The following is a 21,553-nucleotide window of genomic DNA, read 5'->3' as shown; positions in this document are numbered from 1 at the left end:
ATTGGGTCAGCCCGTTTATTCCAGCACACCTTGCTTGCTCAAAAGGCTTAGTTTGCGGGCTAGACGCGAGCCTGGACTCCTCAGGAGTCTTAGACGTGTTTTCAGTTGCTGGTGCTGTTTCTGTATAGCGACGTAGCCGAATTATTGAGAACAAGAAGTCACCTACAGAATCTGTGATTGTTGCACTCGCGGGAACAGTCCGCCCAGCTGAAATCAAGGCATGGCCCCTCATGTATAGAGTACAGCCACTTTCCCCACGACCACTACAGTGCTTGAAATGTTGACATTACGGGCACAGCATCAAAGGCTGCAGGTCTGTTCCTCGATGTCGACTTTGTGGAGAGAATCAAGACAGCACAGACTGTAAATCTCAGGAAGACAAATGTTGTCTCTGTAATGAAGCTCACGCTGCAGACTATTCGAACTGTTCTGCGAAGGAACGATAATTAATGCTCGAAGTGGTGGAACGCAGGCGACGCTCACGTAAGGAAGCAGTGGCTGCGGTTCAAGGAAGAGCCCAGGGCTATACAGGCGTAACAGTCCATCACACTGCTGGGGTAGATGTTTCTGTATCCAAGGCCATAGCAGACCCAGTACAGAAAGCTACGGAAAAGGCTGTGGAACGTCTTGCGACAACTATTTTTCAGACCTTGGCACAAACGCTGTGTTGTCAGCAGCTGGCGCAGTTCATTAGTGCAGCCTCTACCCAGATTCATGCATTCCAAGTTTCTAATGTCCCAAATCTAGCCCAAAAGCAAACATCGTCACCCAGTCCGTTAGCTTACTCTCCTTGCGCAGGACCTTCTATTCATGTAGAGCAGACAGAACCGGAACCACTAACGGACGATTATGAAGAGTTCCAAGATGTAGACAGACAACAGATCTCCTCCCCAAAAAATTTCCCCTAAATCAAAAGCTAAAAAATATTTAAAAGAGAACCTCTCCAAGAAGGGCTTCTTAAAAGAGAGTATTTTGTATCAGGCAGTTACCGCTGCCGTTCTATCTTCAACGTAGGCTCTCTAAAGATATTACAGTGGAATTGCCGTTCGATTGTTTCTGCTACTACAAATTTATCATAATTTTTGTTCTCAGTTTTCCCCAGACATCATTGTCTTGCAAGAAACCTGGCCTTCTAATGGTCAAAATATTTTCCCTAAAAAATTACCGATTATTTCGTTTGGATCGACCTGCCAGAGATGGTGGCATTGCTTAGTTGATTTAGTCACTTAGTCATTTAGTCTAGTCAAATTTAGTCACAAGGCCACGATATCGTATCAGTGTATGTCTACTGAATGCGAAATATTAGCGTTAAACATAGCATTCCCAGACTGCTCCCCTTTTACCTTAGTTCGTTTATAGTTCTCAGCAGGAGTGCAAAATACCCGATCACATTAGCTTCCTGTAGAAAAGTCGTAGTACTCGCTGGTGACTTTAATTCTCACCATGTGCCTTGGGGTTTTAAAACTCATTTAGGTGGAAAACGCCTGTGGGACTGGACTCTTGATAATATTCCATCCTGTCTAAATTCAAAAGTTGCTACGTTTGTTCGCGGCCAGTCCTTGCCATAGCTCTGACTTTTTGCAGGTCGTCTCTAATTATATTCTCATGGAATACGATAGACTGCGCTACAAACAGTGATCGCCTTCCTATTACCTTTGAGATTGATTTCCCTGTGATTTCTTTCAAAAGAAAGAATATCACATTTGTAAACTATGACCAATTTCAAGAGAACTTGAAGTGTACGATGCTTTCTCGTGTGGATATGCAAGAGGATATCAGGGCTATGCGCCTATGTGCAGTTTGAAAACGTTCCTTGATAGATGCAGCTTTTAATTTAACTTACGACGCAGGTAAACCTTTCAGTCCATGGTGAAATTCAAAGTACACGCAGGCTCACCGAAAACGGAAAGCTGCCTGGAAGAAACTTCTTTGTAATCAATATGTCCAAACAATTGGAGTGATTACTAATTTATTGCTGTACCTTTCAAGTTTACGATAGCTAAAGTCAAAGATGAATATGATATGAATAAATTCACTTATCTCTCTAAATCTAAAAACAAAAGACCCTCTTTAGATTTTCACGCTCTCGAAAGATGATTCCGATTCTAGCAAACATTAACTCTCTTGTCCTTTCGCCATGTGAACTATCCGAATTATTGGAAAATATTAGAAAACTACTAGAAAACAGATTCACTTCAACAGTTCCACCGTACCTATTGAAACCTTTACCGCTAGAGGAATTTAAAGAAGTCATATTACAAGAACATGCGGATGTTGTTCGCTCTCTGCCTTCTTCAGCGCCATGTCCAGATAGAGTTACCACAGCCGTGATAAAAATTCTGTGTGAATTGTCCCCGCAAGAAATTTTAAAAATGGTAAATTACTCTTTAAAATATGCCGGGATACCTCCCCATAATGGAAAATTGCTAAAATAATTCCGATACTTAAAAAAAACTTCTAGTGGATATGATTTAGGTAATATGAGACCAACTTCTTTCACATCCAGTTTGGTTAAACTAATAGAAAGGTATTTGAATGTCCGAATGACCGACCTACTTTCTGAATACTTAATACTGAGCCCCAGTCAAATTGGCTTTAGATCTGGGTGCTCGATATGGTGTGTGCACGTCGACTTTGAGAGCCGCATACAATTTGCTCGTTGCCGAAGAGAAGATTCAGCCTTAGTGACTCTAGATCTAGCTAAACCTTATGATTTTCTGAAGCATGACAGACTGATAAAGCAACTAGAGAATTGCAGGTTTCCGAAATACATCACCGCATAGGTTTCAGAATTTTTAAGAGAAAGAGAATTCTATTGTTTTTGAAGCGGATGTTCATCGGCTAGGTATATGCAGAAATGCGGGGTACCACAAGGGTCAGTGTTATCTCCTGTTTTATTTAATATATTTTTAAACTCCATCCCTTTGCTCCAGTACACTCAGGTATACGTTTATGCCGACGACATTGCTTCTTTCTTTTTTTGCATCGGACGATGATCTACATTCACTTTATCAATCGTTAGAAAATTGCTTATATACTCTTGAAACTTGGATTGAGAACATACATATGTCTCTGAACGTCACTAAAAGTGCATTTCTTCTCTTTCCTTCAGATGTTCCCGTTCACATTTCACTCGTGTATCGTCACGAGTTCATTCCCCAGGTGGATTCTCTTAAATACCTGGGAATCACCTATGATGGGACACTAAACTGGGAAAGCCATATTGAAAAAGTTGCGTCTAAGGCAAATCGTGCCGTGGAATGGTTGCGTAAGATCAGTAACCGACGACATGGGTTGCGAAGTCATACCTTAATTATGATATATAAAATGTATGTCTGACTCATCATGTAATTCGATCGGGTGTGTCTTGTTTTCCGGCAGTCCAGCTTATAATTTGCAGCCTCTGGTTTTATTAGAAAGGGAAGCTCTGCGATTGTGCCTTGGACTCCCTAAGTTTGTTGCAAACACCGTTCTGCATATGGAAGCTCGAATACCATGTTTAAAAAGTAGATTCAGTATCCTTGCAGTTCAAAGGTACCTAAACATTTACGATTCTCCCCCCAAAAATTCAACGTATGTTTTTACTAATAAACCAAGTTCATCTTTAATAATCATTGATCGCGACTACGCAGACCACAGATTGTATTCGCACAGGCACAGCTAAAACAATTGAATGCGCAAATTCAACGTATTAAACCAACAGGTCAATCCAAGATAAGCCTCCAGCTAGAATTTGACGATAGTTTCCCCTAATACGCTAAACTAATGCCATGCCATTATTTGAGGACCAATTACAGGATTACCTTTCTCACCTGGAAACAAGCAATATAATAGCCACTGATGCTTCACTAGTGGTCCGAAGAGAAGGCTGGCGTAGGCATTTCCTCTCCTTCTCTTTGTTGGTCCTTTTCTATTCCCCTTCCAAATTACGCGCCTATTTTCATAGCAGAATTACTGGCTATTGTTCTAGCGCGGCGCAAGCTTCTCCCTATTCAATCATCAGCTGTCGTAGTTACAGATTCCCTATCGGTATGTGTGTCGCTTTCCACGGCAACGACTACGGTTATCTTAAGTAAGTTTCAAAATTTAGGCCCTACAACCTTACAAAAAAATAATTTGTCGTGGGTTCCTGGCCACCGCGGTTTATACTTAAACGAAATGGCAGGTATATTAGCCAGAACGTCCTTAGGTGTAATTTTGATTCCTGTTTTACCGGATACAGCTTACATGCACTGCATCGAGATACAGGAAATTTTGTTTGCAAAATTAGTTAGTCAATTATCGCTGATACCATCTCCAGACTTTCAGCATCTCGGTTTTTGCTGGAATAAACAGTGGTGTCCTTCGCGGCAATGGGAAGTTACATACACCAGACTACGCTGCCGCATCCCGCAATTGAATATTTATTTACATAGAGCTGGTCTGACGATGTCCCCTCTATGTCCACAATTGTAAGAAAATTGAATAATAGACCACTACTCTTTATCATGCAGACGATATCGACACCAGAGAGAGATATTACTCGAAGTTCCACTCTGCAAAATTGAATTAGGGTTAAGTATACCAGTATTATTATCATTTCGGGCCTCGACACTAGGCTATAGCCACAGAGACGCTTGTTCCACAGTATTTTATTATTTGACTGAAACAAAACGATTGCCCTGCTAATTATTGTATCTTTATTAGATATCAACCCTGCATTCATTTCTCCCTAAATTGGTTTCTCTAAATTATTTGCTAGCATTAATGTCTCTTTGATTATAGCCTCTTTTAACATTCACCTTTCAGTTTGACTGCTCGCTCGCATACTACTCTAGTTATTGCCGCGTCTCCTTTTTTTATTTATTTTCTTTGCGTTTATCGCTTCAAATAAGAATTTCCTTTAGCTACCTCCTGCGGCCCGATTCTTGGCCAACCTCTTTAGTGGGTGCGTGCCGTGACAGAGGATCATCATCTACTTCTTCTTCTTCTTCTTCTTCTTCTTCTTCTTCTTCATCATCATCATCATGATCATCATCATCATCATCATCATCATCACCACGACCACTTTCTGGCCCGCGTTTTTTTAGGCTGTTTTTCACATTATGGAATCACACCACCTAGCACAGCTCTCAGTCATGCATGGTGAATACCGCACCGTCTTGAAGGTTAGACCCGCCAGAGAAGCCGCTTTTAACCTTCCTTTCAGACATGAAAACATCGATATATGCTCGCAAGACTGATAAAATATGCATCAATCTGTTGCTCAAATTACAGTCGGCTTAAACGCACCTAAGCTGCCTAACGTTTGGTGAGTCCTTGTAGTAGAAAAAAAAATGTATTTGTCACACTGTAAGGGTCAAACACAAAAGCTGCTATCACCCCAGAGCATTGACTCTGACCTTACGTTGCTCGACCTTCGCTGCTCCTTACTTACAACAGGACCGGCGCCTAAGGCGCCGGTCCTGTTGTTTGTGTTTTTTTCTTTTTTTGAGTCCTGGTCTTCTGCGCCTTGCCTTTACTACGTTTCTCTGTACCTCGCTAACTGAGTCGCAGTGGCAGTCATTTCTTGTCAGTTCAATGCTCACTCTTGGATACTGTATAAACCCTTGGAACATTCGAATCGGCCCCGAAGTTTCTTGGAAAATTGTTTTTGTATGCACAAAAATGCGTCGAGATTTGGAGCTTTCATGTAGATTCCCACTATTTCAAACTTAAAATGCAATTTGAAAGAGATTTCCGGCCACATAAAAGAAAGAGCAGAAGTAAAAGCGGTGCCGGTCATAGGACGTCTGTAACTAGACGCGCGAAATCGATTTCCTCGGTACATATTCAATTGGATGCTTCTGTGTCTACTTATTTGCGAAAAAAAGAAATGAGTTCTCTCTAACAGAAATCGCGCGTACTTTAGCTCGCCAAGGCTAGCTTGAACTGGCATATATAATCGCACTCGATTCGCCGGCGGCGGCGTCGCGAAGCCCTCGGTTAAATTGGCTAAATAATGGCGCTCCGCCACTGGCGACCTTTCTGATTCAAAAACAGCGATATAGTAGGGCATCGCGATCGCCGCCGCGTCTCCCGAGCCTCCGTACTTCAAAAGAGTACCCCGCACGAGGAAGCGTAGGGCGCGATTTTGGCAGCTGTTTCGATAACGAGGGCGCGTCATATGGCTCTCCTCACTCGACCTACCGTAGATATCACAGCAGGGCACATGTGTTTGCGGAGCACGGAGGCAGAAAACGAAAAGTAAGAAATGAAATGAACAGTTTGCTCCTGTTCGTGGGAAAGGAGATTTGGCGATACAGGGTCTCTGCGTATAACCGAATTCATGTTGATAAATGGCAGCTGTGTTCGCCTGACACGTGTAGGCAATTATCACGCGCACTATGTGCGGGAACTTCATCTCGCCAAGGGACAGTTGCGTGACGTCGAAGAGACGCGTGCTCGTGCGTGTTTACAAGGCGTTCCGACAAAGTAAGAAGCTAATCATGCGACAAAGAAGTAAGATGTGATATATAAACATTGCATTTCCGCAAGGGAAGTCGCCGCTTCTGGCACGTTTATTTTTCCAAGTGATGGCAGCTGATGAGAAGTTTCCTAACGTGTTCGCCACATTTCTGTCCCAGAATTTTGATGGCAGAAATGAAACCAGTCTCAAGCCAAGCGACAGTCACTATAAAAAGAAACACGCGGAGGACGAAACGCAAATATGACAGTTTTAGAATTCGCTTGGACAGAAACCGAAGCCGGCGTTCCAACTTTGTCCGTCATACGTTTGATCAGTCGGCGACGGCAAGATGCAAATAAAGTGCCGGGGGCTGGAGTGCTTGTTTTTGTTTCCAATGGAATGGTGCTTGCCTACTAGGGGGAATTGAGCAAAAGGTAGGCGGTTTCAAAATTACTTCAGAAACAATAACTGAAATTATAAATCAAATTACAACTCAAACTATATAAAGGTCACGGCGCGCCTATAGTTGACAGTGAGTCATTAGGTGAGGTTTTAAAGATAACTGTAAGATATTGAAAAATTTCAAAAATAATAATTTCAAAAATGAAATGGAGAACTTTGTGAATTTAGCACTTCAATCATTCTGAGCCTTAGAGAGAGCCAAAATGGCAATATGTGTGTTCCTGCAGCTCAAGCTAAACCTGGAATGTTGCGAAAGAACCGAAAGCAGGCGTTCTTTCTGCTTTGTTATTATTGCAGTAAGCGCAGAAACGCTTCGCTAGACGTAAGCCTGAACCTCATGTCCACATATACGACCCCCCCCCCCCCCCCCCGCTTATTACAATACCCCCTAGGAGTATATGACGGCAAAGTTATTAACTTAGATTGGAAGCATAAGGCAAGGTTCAATAGCACGTACAGAGCATCCAGGGGCGAAAAAAATAAAAAAAGGAAGCTTCATATGAGTAAACAATATTCGAGGAGATGATTGACCGAGGCGTGCTTGCTTTCTTGGTAAGGGAGCATCGTATCGGGGATATATATATATATATATATATATAGTGCACCACGCAGAAGTAAGTAGATGTATTAGTGGAAAATCAAGGAGGGGATTCAGGCGCCATAGCGCAGTTTTGGCGAATTAAGCCAGTCATCTGCTCGCAGAACCGAGGCAAGTTGTATATTACAGACCGAAAGTACGTTTGCTCATGAACGGCAAAATGCCACCGAAACAAACAAGAAAAGCAGCCTAACACTTTGAGAAAATTTATTGAAATGTATTTTTCAAAACATAATGCAGTGCAGGTATCTACAAGCCTTCAGGACCTTTAACAGTTAAAAGTTGTCTGCAGCTGTGACAGCAGGATGTTTCAGTTTCCCTGCCCTGTTGCCCTCTCACAGTGCCCCTGGCATCGCTAACGCACCAGTGATGACTAACCAGAATTAGTAGTGCCAGCATGAAAGAAAATTGAGGAAAGATAAACGCTGTAAGGCAGCATGGCACTGTTCGATTATGCTTTTTATGCGAATACATATTATACTGCAGAGTGTCAGCGCAGTTTGCCACCGCGACCTCGTTTTGCGCAACTTTCCGTTCCAATTGAAAATAATATATTCTGTCTACAGCTCGGAACTTGAAACTGTGAGCTGAACTGCCACTACAGCACGTCGCATTATAGCGCTAAAAGCAAAATAGTGCAGTTGTTGTCCTATCTCAGTAAACATTTATGCCTTTTGAGCACAAATCTATAGGTAAGTGGCGATGCAGCGCGCTCGATGCCCATTTATCATGTTCAGAGGATCGCGTGCGATGAACGGAGAAGACAGCCTGCATGCATAATGTACCCAGAACAAGATATACAATGATGGACCGGTTTGTAGAAACCAACCCCACTGAATCTAGCAGTATTAGCGCATGAAGCGCTGCTGCGTGAAGTATTCACATTGTATCGACACACTGCTTTTCCATCTATTTCTCAACGGTCCACTCTTATCATCTGTGTGCTTTGCGGCGCGCTGTTCCGCCTGCATCGTCAAGTAAGCAATGGCCGTTCTCATTCTTCACTTTGCTCAATCTGCTCGCCCTAAAGGTTTTGCCCTCTCGTCAAACAAACTTCGGGCGAGCCTCGATCGGTGGAGCGCGCTCCCGTTTCATAAGCGCCACTGACACGCGAACGTTTATGCAAAGGCAGGCGCAAACAAATCCTGAAGAGCTCAAGCGCAAAGACCGCTCCGAGCACGCTAAGATCCCGGCAAGCAGCAGTTTGGAGGAGTACACACCGAGAGGCTGGCACCATTTGTTCGCGACCGTTATCCCATAAAAGAGAAAACTATAGTAGTACAGAGAGAAATCGCGTGCGGGCTTCTGGTTTCACGCTGGGTTTGCCGGCTGCGAGGCCTGTGTTTAAACTGCTTTATTTCGGCAGCGCTGCTATGCATCACGCTACGACGGACACCCAACACAGACGAAAGGCTAGCAAACAAAACAGCAGGCCTGGAAGACCAGACCGAGATTTCCACGGTGTACGCAGCATTTCACTCGCGGCCGCTAATGATGCTGCTTCGTCTCAGCTTAGCTTTGTACATGTAACTAACAAAACCTGAAAGCGACGTCGTGCAAATAGCTGTACTTGATTGGCATCTCTGAGGCGGCGGTCAATCACACGGATCACTATTTTCCGTATTTCTAATCCAAAATTCATGCTGAAGGTGTAACGCTACAGTGCAATCCATTATTGTGATCTGAACTCAACGCTATACTTGGGTATATTGATGGAGAAATACAGTATACGCTTTATACGGCGTTCACATGACTGGTCACCTGATTTCTAGAAGGTAAAGTCTTTGAAGCGTTATTTTCATTTGTTGCTTTCGGCAAATCGTATTTTTCGCGATCTCCTTTCTTCTTCTTTTTTTTTTTTTTCTGAATCCCACTCTGCCTACAGCGTAAGGTAAGACTTTCTCGATTAGTTTCGGCGCAGTGACGCCGAAGGAAACCGAAAGAGAGAGAGAAAACAAAAAAACAAAGGAGATGCTGGGGGTTAATCAGAAAAAAAGTCCGATTTGCTACCCTGCACAGGGGGAAATTGAAGCAGAAGCGTAGATAGAGCTATCAGCACAAATTACATATTTTTGATCCCTCAAAATTAAAATAACTGCAGTGCCTCTCAGGTATTTGTTCAAGGAGTATTCTTCGCTCGTGTATTCGTTCGCGAGGCTGATTTCGATATTGGCTTAGACTTTGTTCTCGACTTTGCCTGAGTTCCCTTCCTTAATTTATTAGGAACATGCTCTGTCTCCGGCTCCGCCTTTCGATATTCTTAACGAGATGCCTACGAGAGCTTTTATCGATTAAGGTGGAATGAATGAATGAATAGAATTTATTGATAGGAAAGACAGAGAGGTCGACCTGAGCTAGTGCGCTCTAGTCTGCTACTCTGCACTGGGGAAGAGGGAAGGGGAGTGAAAGTGGCGAGTTAGCCTTGCGCATTAAGTGATTGTACGCTCACTACTGATCGGTCATCGCCAGGCGACACCCTCAGTCAACATCCATTGCCAAGAAGTAAACGCCAGAAGCTGTGCTTCAGGCTTTCACTTTGTTTTCCACCTTTTTCGCCTTCTCCTTGAAGAGAGTATGCCTAACTAGAGTGCATGGATAATGTTTTCTTTTCTAAATGCATTCAGGGACATTCGTCATTGCGAAGAGCACTTTGCTACAAATTTAAGAGGATTGTGGTGCCTATATATGATAGAGAACGTGTTTGCTAAAATTAGGTTGTTTTCCGCTGTAGTCATGTACAATATCATGAACCGTGGAGCACTCACGGTGCTGCCTCAGTGGCTATGGCGTTCTTCTGCTGAGGGTGAGGTAGCGGGTACCATTCCCGGTCGCAGCATCTACATTTTTATCATAGTCTAATGCAGTGCCGTACGATGACTTCAAAGACGTAAAGAGCGCGAAGATGTCGAAAGTAATCCGAAACCGTTCCAATACGGCGTCCCTCATTATTCAAGGTGTATACGCTGCTCGCGTCGTGCAACTGCACCAGCCGTTACTCGATCCTTAATTAACCACACCATTCGCAAATAAACGGCCCCCTGACGCGTAATTTTAGGCCGCAGTCATGGTTTGGCGTGTATAACTGCAATCATGCGAGTATTTTACGAAATAAATACTTTTTTCTACGGTGTTGGAATGCAGCCTTCGCCTCGCCCGACCCTAGCTCGTGTACTGATCGTTGTCACTTATAAGCTGCGGCATAACTGATTTACAACATTTATTGAACTAGAATATGTTCAATCTATTCTTCATGGCCTATTTTGTGCGCCTGCCCCAGTACAGTCCACAGAGGGAATGCCTTCGCCACGAACTTGACCAGCTGGACGACCAACCGCTATCGGAAAAAAGAATTTTACACTATCGAAAGGACCTACCGTCACAGAAGAAGGCCGTGCAAGCACTATTGCGCCTTTTGCGATCTACCGGCTTTAGAGAACGTCTTTAACTGGAACGCCTCTTGTTGTGTGTGTGCCTCCGTGTGTGCGTGTTCTTTTAACGTTTTCCTCACTGTCCTTTTTCTAACCCCTATCTCCCATCCCCAGTGTAGGGTAGCAAACCGGAGACTGATATCTGTTTAACCTCCCTGCCTTTCCTCTTTATCTTTCTCTTATTAAACTAGCGTACAAAGCGTTACGCGTAGGTGCCGTTTTCTCATCCGCTTCCCGGAGTCTTTGAATTTCTTGCGGGTTCGGGGAAACTTCTAACGTTAGCGCCGCTTGGTATCACAATATTTTTTCTTTAGTTTGAACTTCCCACTTCCTTCAGCATCTCTCCTTCGCTCTTTAGCTTGCTTCACAGTTTTTACTTATCACAGATTGTGATTTCCAGCTGCATTATCACTGGGAACACTGTGTTATTTTCGGTAACAGCTGAGTATTGATATTTCAGCTAACTTAGAGTGCTGTCAAGCCGCAAGAAACGGTGCAGTGGCGTTAGAAGATTAATTGACCCAATCTTCTGCTCTTAGCCGAGGTGTATAAACACTTATTTAGTGAATCAAAGAAAGTCCCCCCTTGGAAGCGTATTACTTTATTGTAGGGGAGGGGGGGCGGAATAATCTTTTGGCAGTTTTTTGTCACCTCACCCTACCTTCCCCACACACAAACCCGTGTTATAAGGGGATGGCCTCGCAAGGCCGTTTGTGCGCGCCTCTGGCAAGTGGGGGGTTCTCGCGGCGCCCCGCGGCTGCCTGCAAGTATAGGAGGCGCCCTGTAGAACGTGTATCGCGGTAGCCGCACAGCCGCGGCCATCGCTCAGGCAGCACGCAAGGGCCAACGACATGCTCGGTGCAGGACGGCCCCCTCCACTCCCGGCTGCTCTTTCATCCGTCAGTGGCGTGGCACGCCGGTGTCTCGGTCGTCTTTCGGGGTTCCTCCTAATTTAACGCTCCGTCTGGTCCTGACGCTGACGAATACGCGCCAAAGCGTGCTCCTCAGCAACCCCGCCCGCCGCAGCAGCGACGGCACGCTGCCGCTGTCAGCCCAGCTGCTGCACCACGCGCCCGTATCTTTTAGCCGTCACGCGCGGCCACTGCGACTCCTCCTCGGCACTTCCGCGCAGCAAGCCGGAAAAGCTATAGCGCGTGGCCCCCAAACGACCCAATCAGGGCCACCGAGACGTTCATACGTCGTCGCTAACCCTCGCATTTGCTTGCGAGTCACGCGTGCGGTTTTCCTTCCTTGCGTGAGGACTCACTGACAGTCGGAGTGCTTAGTGTCCCGTGTGTCACTTCGCGTGCACCGCGCAAGCCGTGATTCGACGACCCGGGAGCCATTCAAGCGCAGCGCTACATTTCGTACCGCGGGGAGGCCCTCTCGCGCCTGGCTCGGCTCCAACAGAGCTGCAGCGAACTACCGGGGCGAGAACGGAGGCGTCCTCCCCGACGCACTTCCCGTCAGCTTGGCGTTTGTCAGCGTCCGGCCAGCGGCGTCATTATGGTTGCGACGGCAACTGTGAGCCTTGCCCTTGAAGATCGAGAAGAGCAGCTGGAGACGACGCGGCCGCCTAAACGCCGCTGCAGTCAGGATCATTGACGGGACGCGTCTCGTTCTCGATCCGTAGCTTCTGAGCCCCGACTATAGTCGAGCAAAGTGCTTCGTTGCCGCGCTTAGAGTAGGTGATGGCGATTGTGCTCCCTGGCGCACATAGCCTCACGCAACCGAAAGTTCAGCTGCCTAAAACTGCCTCTGGTGTCAAATGCACCTTGCACTTGCGAAGAAGGTGCACAATAATAGTTTGTAATCAACGCGCCTGCCGTTTTATGAAATTGCTGAGGCACTTCTGGTGACCATGAAAAAGATCAACTTGAATACAAACCCCCCTACTCCCCCCCCCCCCCCGGGCTGCGAGGCAATGCTATATAGAACGCCACACCTCTTCCACGAAATAAAAATATGGAAAAGAAGAAACGCAGCATTACATTACGTGAGGTGTACGAAAGTGATATTTTACAAATGTCGAAAGTACAGTTACTAAACTGGAACTCCGGGCTAGATGAAAAGGGTTCACCCTAACTGCGTAAGCAGGCAGACAGCTACAGTGCCAGCCGACGCTCCCGCTACGCATGCAGAGTTCGCCTTTGCCGGGATAGTGTATGCGCGTGGAAATGACTCGCGATATCTATAGCTACTTTACACGAACTCAACAGAATTGGGTCAAGTCGACATGCATGACCGAAAGCCTGTCGTCGGCTCGTGGAAATATTTTCGGGTAGGGCCGAGCGAGCGGTCGAGTCGAGTTCGGTCAACATGCCTGCAAGGGGTTGGCTGGCTCGCCCAACCCGTCTGGGAAGAGGCATGCAAACGTGGCCGGGCTGGGTCTGCTCGACTTTTGACTCGACCCGCTCGCGTAACCGAAGCTCATGCTACAGTTCGTCGTTCTCTGGTCAAATCATTCTGAACATCGTGGCGCGTGTAAACGTACAATGAAAGCCAGTGTACCAGAGACGGGTCTGCTCGCAAAAGACAGGGGCTCGTTATAGCAAAACACATCAAAGCTATACATCACCCGGTGTTCAAGAGTCGACGGTCCGTGCACCGCTTTATGATTAGTCGAGCCGCCATCCTGGTGCCCAAAGTAGCGATTCACGTCAAAGGCGCCCTGACGCGTGCGAGCGACGCAGGAGATGCTCTATAGATGGAAAAATTGGTGAAGCGCGTTTGTCTGCCTTCTCCCTCTTGTGTCAGCTGGGCGATTTCTTCGCACCTTCTTGTACCCTGGCCCCGACGAGTGTTTTGCCATGATGCTCCACAGTGAGAATATTTAGAGGCTTTGGTTTGATGACAAAGGGGCAGAGACAAATCCTCGTTTTCAGAACTCAAATCAATGAGCAAGTTAAAGCCTTACGCCGTTTTGCAAAGCAGTAAGTGAATGTGATCGCATATTGGGCCTATCTGTACATATTGTAGAACAAATTTATTAGGGAGTTTTAGAATAGGGGCCCCAATAGTTTGGGGCCCCAAAGAGCTTTGCGGGTGTTAGCGTTGGGGCACGTAGGAGTGAAGAGTTTTAGAATAGGGTTTTACGTTTGCGGATAGCGTCTTGCGCTGACAGCGCCACTACGGCGTCAAAGAAAAACTATTAGAAATAATTAAATAAAATATACCATTTTATGATAGGAATAATAATTTTTACTTGCGTGTATTCGCGTTTAAGTACAATTTAGAGGTTATTCTCTGTAAGCAGCAAACAATTAGTTGCGCTTAGTTTTGAGCAAACCAACTTTACTAGCCTTCACCAGCCAAGCTTAGCCGCGTTAGGCCTACGAGCCATAAAATCCACAATCGAATTCAAAATCGGCGGCGTCTAATGAGTCAATCTCCATAACACACGCTAGTTGAGAGAAAGCGATAACCGCACTCACTTCTCCTAGCTTACGAACTTCACGCGTTACCGCGAATCGAACCCAGTTTTGCGCTAGGTTAGAGCCGTCGCTTCGATGGGTGCCGCCATGTTTGCCGACGCAAAGCTTTTGGGGCCGCTATTTGGGCTCCCGCTAAATCGGTGAAATAGCGTTCCCAACGCAAAACCCAAACGGAGTTTGCGTCTTGCGCATGCGCAGTGGCTTCGACGCTATTTCTTTGGGGCCCCAAAACGTTTGGGGCCCCTATTCTAAAACTCTCTATTGGGTGCTCATTCTGTGGCAAGCGGCATTGGTGCTTTGCTGGTACGTTTTACCAGCTATATTGTGCTAAATGACGGCTTCACTTTTAACACATAGCTGCGTGCAAGATATGCTAAATATGCGAAGATGTAAAGAGAAAGATGTCGTGAACGATTACAAGCAAAAAATAAAATTGAAAAAGAAACAAATGTTGATCATCAGCTTGGAGACTTCTGTGGCTGTGAGCACTTCTTTTCTTCTTAATATGCTCCTTAGGCACTCTCACCCTGTTGCTTCGGCGATAGAGCATTGAGTGACTGCGCTCCTCCTCCTGTGGTCCGCTGCGATTACTTTGTGTTTCTTTTCCGGTTTTATTTTCCTCCTGTAATCATTCACGGCATCTCTTTGTTTACATCTTCCTAAGTTTTACCATGTGTGGCATGCCAACTGTGTGTTATATTACCGTGTATACCGACGAGTGAGATGGAACAGCCGGATGCAGGTGATTTCAGCTTCTCCACCATATCCCTGAGCTAAGCCACCTCTCATGCTAATTCTCTCTCTCTCTCTCTCTCTCTCTCTCTCTCTCTCTCTCTCTCTCTCTCTCTCTCTCTCTCTGTTTTATTATTATTATTATTGTTATTATTATTTTAATTGCCGTAGGCATTTTCTTTATGATAGCTGTCTCGTTTCTGCTGTGTATACTTCAGCAAATATTGCACGTCCGTTCTTACTGCGCCGGCAGCAGTCTGAGCGCGGTGTCACTTCTTGGCGCAGAGTCACGAGACCCATCGACACTGCTGTACCGGGACGACGGAGTGTCGACAGAGCCAGTTGTCGGCGGTTCGTTCTATGGCCGGGGCCGGCTCAGCTTCTCGAGACGTGATGCACCCAGAGGAGTGTACATGCTGGAGTTCGACTCAGACTCCGCCGACACCAGAGTGCGTGTGTACGGCACCTCGGACGCCGACACCCACTACCCGTTCCCGCTGCTGCCAATTAAGCCTAAAGTGGAAGTGCTTCAGGTGAATACGTTGGCTTCCCTCTACATATGCACGAAGTACCGCACATCGCTGTTCGGTTGGGCTGGTGCGCGGCCAAGAACGGCCTTGCATGAAAAACTAAGTGACAGATATCTAATGTTATACGCTAGCGATTGTCGTCTAAAATTATGTGAAGGAGCCGCTTTTTCAATGGAAAAGGTCGAGTTCCAGTGGCGTCATGGTGGGGATATGCGCCGCCAGAGTAGTGCTTAACGCGCGTCACTGACGTTACAGTCACGTAAAACTGGCATCGTGGCGACGACAACGAACAAGCTTTGCTCACAGCCACCAGCGGTGATGGAACTAGTGCCACTGTAACAATATCACACTAGGGGCTGAAGACGCTCTACACTTTGCTATGACACCACTTGTGCACATTTTGTTGAGTTCGTATAGTGTTTGCAACGCACGGTCGAACAGTGATGGCGTCTATGCATATATCTTGGAGGCAACAACACACAATACGCTCACGTAGCATAGATCGCGCTGCGGATTACATTTTATGCGACTCTGCGACCCCTCATGTGTCCAAGCAGGAGGTTGATTGGAGTTGCTCATATATAACTGAGAGCCGGATGCGCTAAGCACTCAGCTATCTCTCAGCTTGCGTACAAGACAGTTGTGCGGGGATCGATGCGTTCGCGAGAACGATCGTGATAATGGTGGCGTCTGCGAATACATTTCGGAGGCGACATCTGGCCATATGCTCACGCAACCTAACTCACGCTGTCAAAACCTTGTAAAATCGGAGTTGTTGATGCGTGACGCAGCAGATGCCGGAGAAAGTTATACGCGGCTATAGGTTTCATCAGCGATCAGCCTGCAAAGGCGCACGTATTCACCATGAAGTGAGACAGACGCATACACAATTTTTAGGTCTTTCGGTGGCCTCTGAGTACTGGCGGTGCCATTCACGGTGGTCTTGAGATCCACTGTGCTCCGGAGCTCGGTAGCGACAATTTCCAACGCGTCGAGATAGTGCTCTCTAGCGGAGTGACTGTGTCCCTTTATATAGATGTGGTATCACGTAAAATTCTATTAGGAGCCGGACAATTTCGGGCCTAGTCAACTTCAACTTCTACTTCAACGTCAACTTTATTAATTATTCTAGTGTACACTAGAAACGTCCTCCTGGGCTAAAAGCTGCCATAAGCAGCTTGACTGGACCTCAAGAGGCGTTGTTGTACATGACAGCCCGATAACAGAGAGTACTTTGTAACGTAAGCACTAAACAAACAAAAGCAGTTCAACCCGTACAAAATGAATTTTAACATTTTCATATGTAAGCCTCTTGACAGGATAATTGTCTTGCAATAGAGAAACAGACAACATTCAAGCATATCTGATAAGATTAAGAAAAAAGAATCAAAGGTCGTCGTACAATTAGAATCGTTATACGCAAATATATATGTTTACAATGAACAAAATACATCTTCAATTCCTTGCGAGAAAAATTAGTAGTGTGAACATAATTATTAAGGATTTTTGGCAAATTTTGTTTCATGGATTGTATTTGTATTCCGTGCGAAAGCGTGGGACATACCAAGGATCAGGGTTTCTGAGATGTGCTGGTATTTTATGGCCCTGCAGGGTCGCTATGGATGTAAGCAAATTTCTTAACTCTTCCTTTGGAAAATAAGACATCGCAACTGGGCTTTACGAGTGTATCTACATATCCCAGGCTATGAGCAAGTGGGACCGGGGCAGTTGTTTTAGCCTAAACAAGAATGACAAAAGCTGCTGGTGTGTTTCCGTTTCACTAATTCGCACTTGGCTGTGTCTAATTGCACAGTGCCCTATATTGTATGCAATGTTCTCACGCCAGTATATTTGACCTTAAAGAAAAACTGTACGAAATATCATTTGACAGAAAGTATTCATGAATATATTGATACATTTGTTTTTTTCACTATCTCGCTCTTTTTACTTCTGGGTGACACGCATTTCAGTCGCTAAGCCAACAGAACTTAGCCTGACCACAAAACAATGACTGTGCTGATGTTCGCAGGTACGCAACGGCCGTGTGCTGTTCACGTGGAAGCCAAGCCCGTCTGAGAGCTCAGCGCACCAGGACGTGCAGTACTGTGTGGCCGCCAACCGCAAGGAGAACTTTCATACCAAGTGCGCCGTGGACAGCGCCTTGCGAGGCGACGTACCCAGCCCGCCGCACCCGGACTCGGGCTTCGGCTTTTGGTGGGAAAAGGCGGCCCGCCGCAAGTTAGCACTCAGGTCGCGCGAGATGCAGCGCGCCGTCCGACCACAGCGCGACGTCGTCTTCGAGTGTGTCGGCCGCAGGACTTGGCACAGCTTTGCCGACCTCGAAGTTGACCAGAGATACTACATCGACGTGTTCGCAATCAACGCAAAAACTAACTCAAGTACGGCTTACCCTGGCACCAGCGTTGTCGCCAGAAGCGTGGGGAACCAGCGGATCCAGGACAACCAGCTTGTCCGCATTGTGCTCGACCAGAAGGACAACTTTGTGCACGTGGCCAAATACTCGGTGAATGCCAACGTGCCAACTATGTGGATGTTCGTGCAGTCTTGCTCGGGCCCTGGTCCGATACAGCTCTCGGTCACTTTGCGCAAAGCCAAGGTGCTTACGGCAGAAGTAATGGACACCAGGACGCTCACCCTGAACCATCCATCGAACGGAACGTACGTTATTAAGATATCGTCGACCGTCCCCCAGCTGCGCAGAGTTCACCTTCTCGTTAGCAAGAAGTACCACAAATTCCCGTTCCCCACACTGCCCGATGACAGCGGCGTAAAAGTAATGGGCTCGTTGACCACCTGCAACTCGGTCACTCTGGCATGGAAGGCCGCCCTCGATGAGAAAGTTCGCTACTGCATCTTCAAGCAAGAGGTACGTGGAAGCTATTCGGGCGTGTTCGCAAGACCACAGGACTTCTGCGATGAGACCAAGTTGGCGGAGAAGAGCGGCAAGGTCAGCTGTCGCCGCTACCACCGCTTCAGCAAGCACCGCTTCCAGAACGTCATTATGCAGAAGATTAGAAAGCTACAGCCGGACACGACATATGTTTTCGAAGTTCTGGTCACAAAGGCCAGAGGGCGAACGCTAGCCTACGAGAAAGTTTGGGCCACGACGCACAGAAGCTGTAGTCTGTCCTATAGGAAGGGAAAGCGATGAATAACGCTGCGTTCCTCGTCACAAAAAATGCCTGCGCCGCCGGCAAGGTTGTGTTGAACACTGTGCACAAAGGCAGACTATGATGATCCGCCTCTGGACTGAAGCAGTGTCCGTTATCACAGTGATGAAGTAAAGCGGCCGAATTAGAGGACGCGTGGAAGACCAAACTCGAAGTTGCAACACCGATGCTTGTCTTTATACACCATATGTTGTAGTACCGCGCTTCTGCCAGTGCGACCTGGAAATAATAGGCAATACACGGCGTGTGTAAAGCCCTGCAACTAGAAAGGACAAAAAGCTGCCAAAAACGAAGCAGAAATGAAGGCCTTTTCTGGTTTACCGTAGTAGCAGTAGCATGGCTGACCGTATTTATAGAATCCACCATCTTGTTCCAGCGCCGGGCAATCCACATTAGCGTGCCAGTGTCGAACGATGCCCTTGGGAGGGCTTTGCCGGCGCTAGATATTGTGGCAGGGGGCCGCGCTAGCCATCGCGTTTAAGAATGCAGCATTTACTGTTGTTGAGAGTATGACTGTTTCGATAGCTTCTGGCCAGTTTAACTCCTTCTTAGAGCACGCTGAATAAAATATACAAAGGCCAGGGCGCACACGGGTTATGGGATTGCTAAATTGTTCCATTTTCGTTATTTGTTACAATAAGTGACGTTCATGCAAATACTTTTATTCATTATAAGCATCCTCGCAGCCATTGCGCGTCGACCATGTGTCCACGGTTAAAAGGATATCCCTGGTTTTATTATAGTTTGATCATATAACGTAAGAAAGAAAAATAGAGAAAGTGGGCATGTGCCGGGTAGATATCTTGAACGTGAAGTCCAGCTCTCTGCTTCGACCATTTCATTTTCCTTTTCGAGGTCTTGTGTGGCAACTCGGCATACGCACGAACTTTCAGTAAATCTGAGCGCTCAGGTGACAAGTCTTTCTGAAGGACGTGCCTTTAATCGTTGCATTTGTGCGTTAACTTGCAAATTTAAATATGCTTAGTTGTGTCCGCTTGTTTTTGTGAAAATGACCGTTCGTCCGCGTCTACAGACGAAGGAATAGGACCTTCTAAAGCCAAACCGACACGACTTGAAGCGTTTTGAGCTGAGAAGCGCAAAAAGCTTGCATTTATACTCCGTAAACTGTTCATATCTCTTTCATCTCTTCTCATTACAGTACATAGCATATGTCCGCCTGAGTTGTTCCGTCCTTATTAGAGCTGCGGACTCATGGTGTAGCGCTCCAACGCCTCAAGCGCGGAGTTCACATATGCATACATAAATGTCCACTCTCATATTCGAAAATCAAGTCGAGCGACAGCGGGCCCGGAACGCTTTTCACTCAGTGTTCGCATTCACTGCATCGCGAACTTGGCGTTGTATTTTGCGTTGAAACACCTAGCTTGTCTTTTTTTTTTTATTTGCGTTGTTCCTTGCCACGTGCGTCGACCAAGAACCATGGTCGTCTAAAGACCAAATGGCGAACAGTGACACATCTCCGAGTCATTTGCTTCACCTGTGTCGTCTTCATCATTGGAATCGCCGACGGGCCTCTACATGAACTACGTTCTCCATGAGTTGCTGTGCACTTGCACATTGAACTGTGTCTTGTGAAATCGGCAGCATCAACCCGTCGTGAATGAACAATTTGCTACGCAAGAAGCAAGGAAATGTGTCCATTGTCTTCGCTGATCTTTAAGCTTGATGCTCGGGACGTAGAGATATTGCGCTAGTCAAATACATGCCAAGGGTACACTCCCGGAACTTTTGTTCTTTGTCATTCCTTTCACGCGCCCAACACTCGCCGTCCTAGAGAAGCGAGAACTATTACGCTCTTCATTCTGACAGAATTAATCTGAGAAATTTATCCATGCAGTTATGATATTTCTTTCTCGTGAACTAGGTCGGATGTCAGTAACGTACATCTCCATTCACATCTCCCGCTTCTTATTAAAGACGGCGCCTTTCACCCTCATGTTTCGTATAAACTTATAGTATATCACGCGTTGATGTTGCGCTACTATAAGCACGAGGTCGCGGGATCAAATCCCGGCCACGACGGCCACATTTCGATGGGGGCGAAATGTTAAAACGCCCATGTACTTAGATTCAGGTGCACGTTAAAAAACCTCAGGTGGTCAAAATTAATCGGGAATCCTCCACTACGGCGTTCCCCCGAATCAGATCGTGGTTACAGCACGTGAAACTGAATAATTTGGTTTAATTAAGATCACACGTGATACGCTCTCACATTTTACTTGTACGGGTAATATTTTTAATACTTTTCCGTTAATGGTAAGCTAGTGCGTGTTTGAGAATCATGCATACACTCTACTTTTTTTTTTCATTAGCGGTTTGTTGGCAGCGCTTTACAGTTGTGACTAAAATATAAGGCGTAAAAGTGTAAACTTAAACGCAGGCATTACCTGCATGCAACTTCACACGTTAATGTGACACTGTCAGCCAATAGTCGATGACGTTGTTCAACCGTGACAACGTCGAAAATCAGGGGAACACACTTCTTCGAGGTGCACCTTGTCCAACATTGTGGTACACACTCATGCCATCTTCTTTCTGTTCAAATGTGCCAACATACTGTTAACAATTTCACTCTTTCTCAGTTTTCTTTAACTATCACAATAAGTCAAATACATGTTTGCCACATATGTGTGCGACTGACACAATGTCAAGCACATCTACATCAAGAACCGCAACTCTCACAGCTCACTGGCGAACATATAGCAAACCTATCCAGAGATCGCATCCTTC

The 21,553-nt window shown here is 46.1% G+C and overlaps 1 protein-coding gene across 3 annotated transcripts in view; it reads left to right on the top strand.

The window, feature by feature from the left end:
* The window catches only part of LOC142579828 (protein NDNF-like), a 237,758-nt gene extending 217,095 nt beyond the window's left edge, over positions 1 to 20,663 (top strand). For 2 of the 3 annotated variants that reach the window (XM_075690434.1, XM_075690423.1), the window contains 2 exons: positions 15,367 to 15,614; positions 17,641 to 20,661. In XM_075690434.1, coding sequence (XP_075546549.1) covers positions 15,367 to 15,614; positions 17,641 to 18,783 — 1,391 coding nt within the window. In that variant the 3' untranslated portion in view covers positions 18,784 to 20,661. Of the gene's footprint in view, positions 1 to 15,366; positions 15,615 to 17,640 lie in introns of all 3 variants that reach the window. The other variant, XM_075690414.1, reaches the window with a different exon arrangement.
* Positions 20,664 to 21,553: the final 890 nt, after the last annotated feature.

Source organism: Dermacentor variabilis, chromosome 1, assembly GCF_050947875.1.
Source record: "Dermacentor variabilis isolate Ectoservices chromosome 1, ASM5094787v1, whole genome shotgun sequence".
Classification (NCBI taxonomy): Eukaryota; Metazoa; Arthropoda; class Arachnida; order Ixodida; family Ixodidae; genus Dermacentor; species Dermacentor variabilis.
This window is presented reverse-complemented; position numbering and strand designations above follow the sequence as displayed.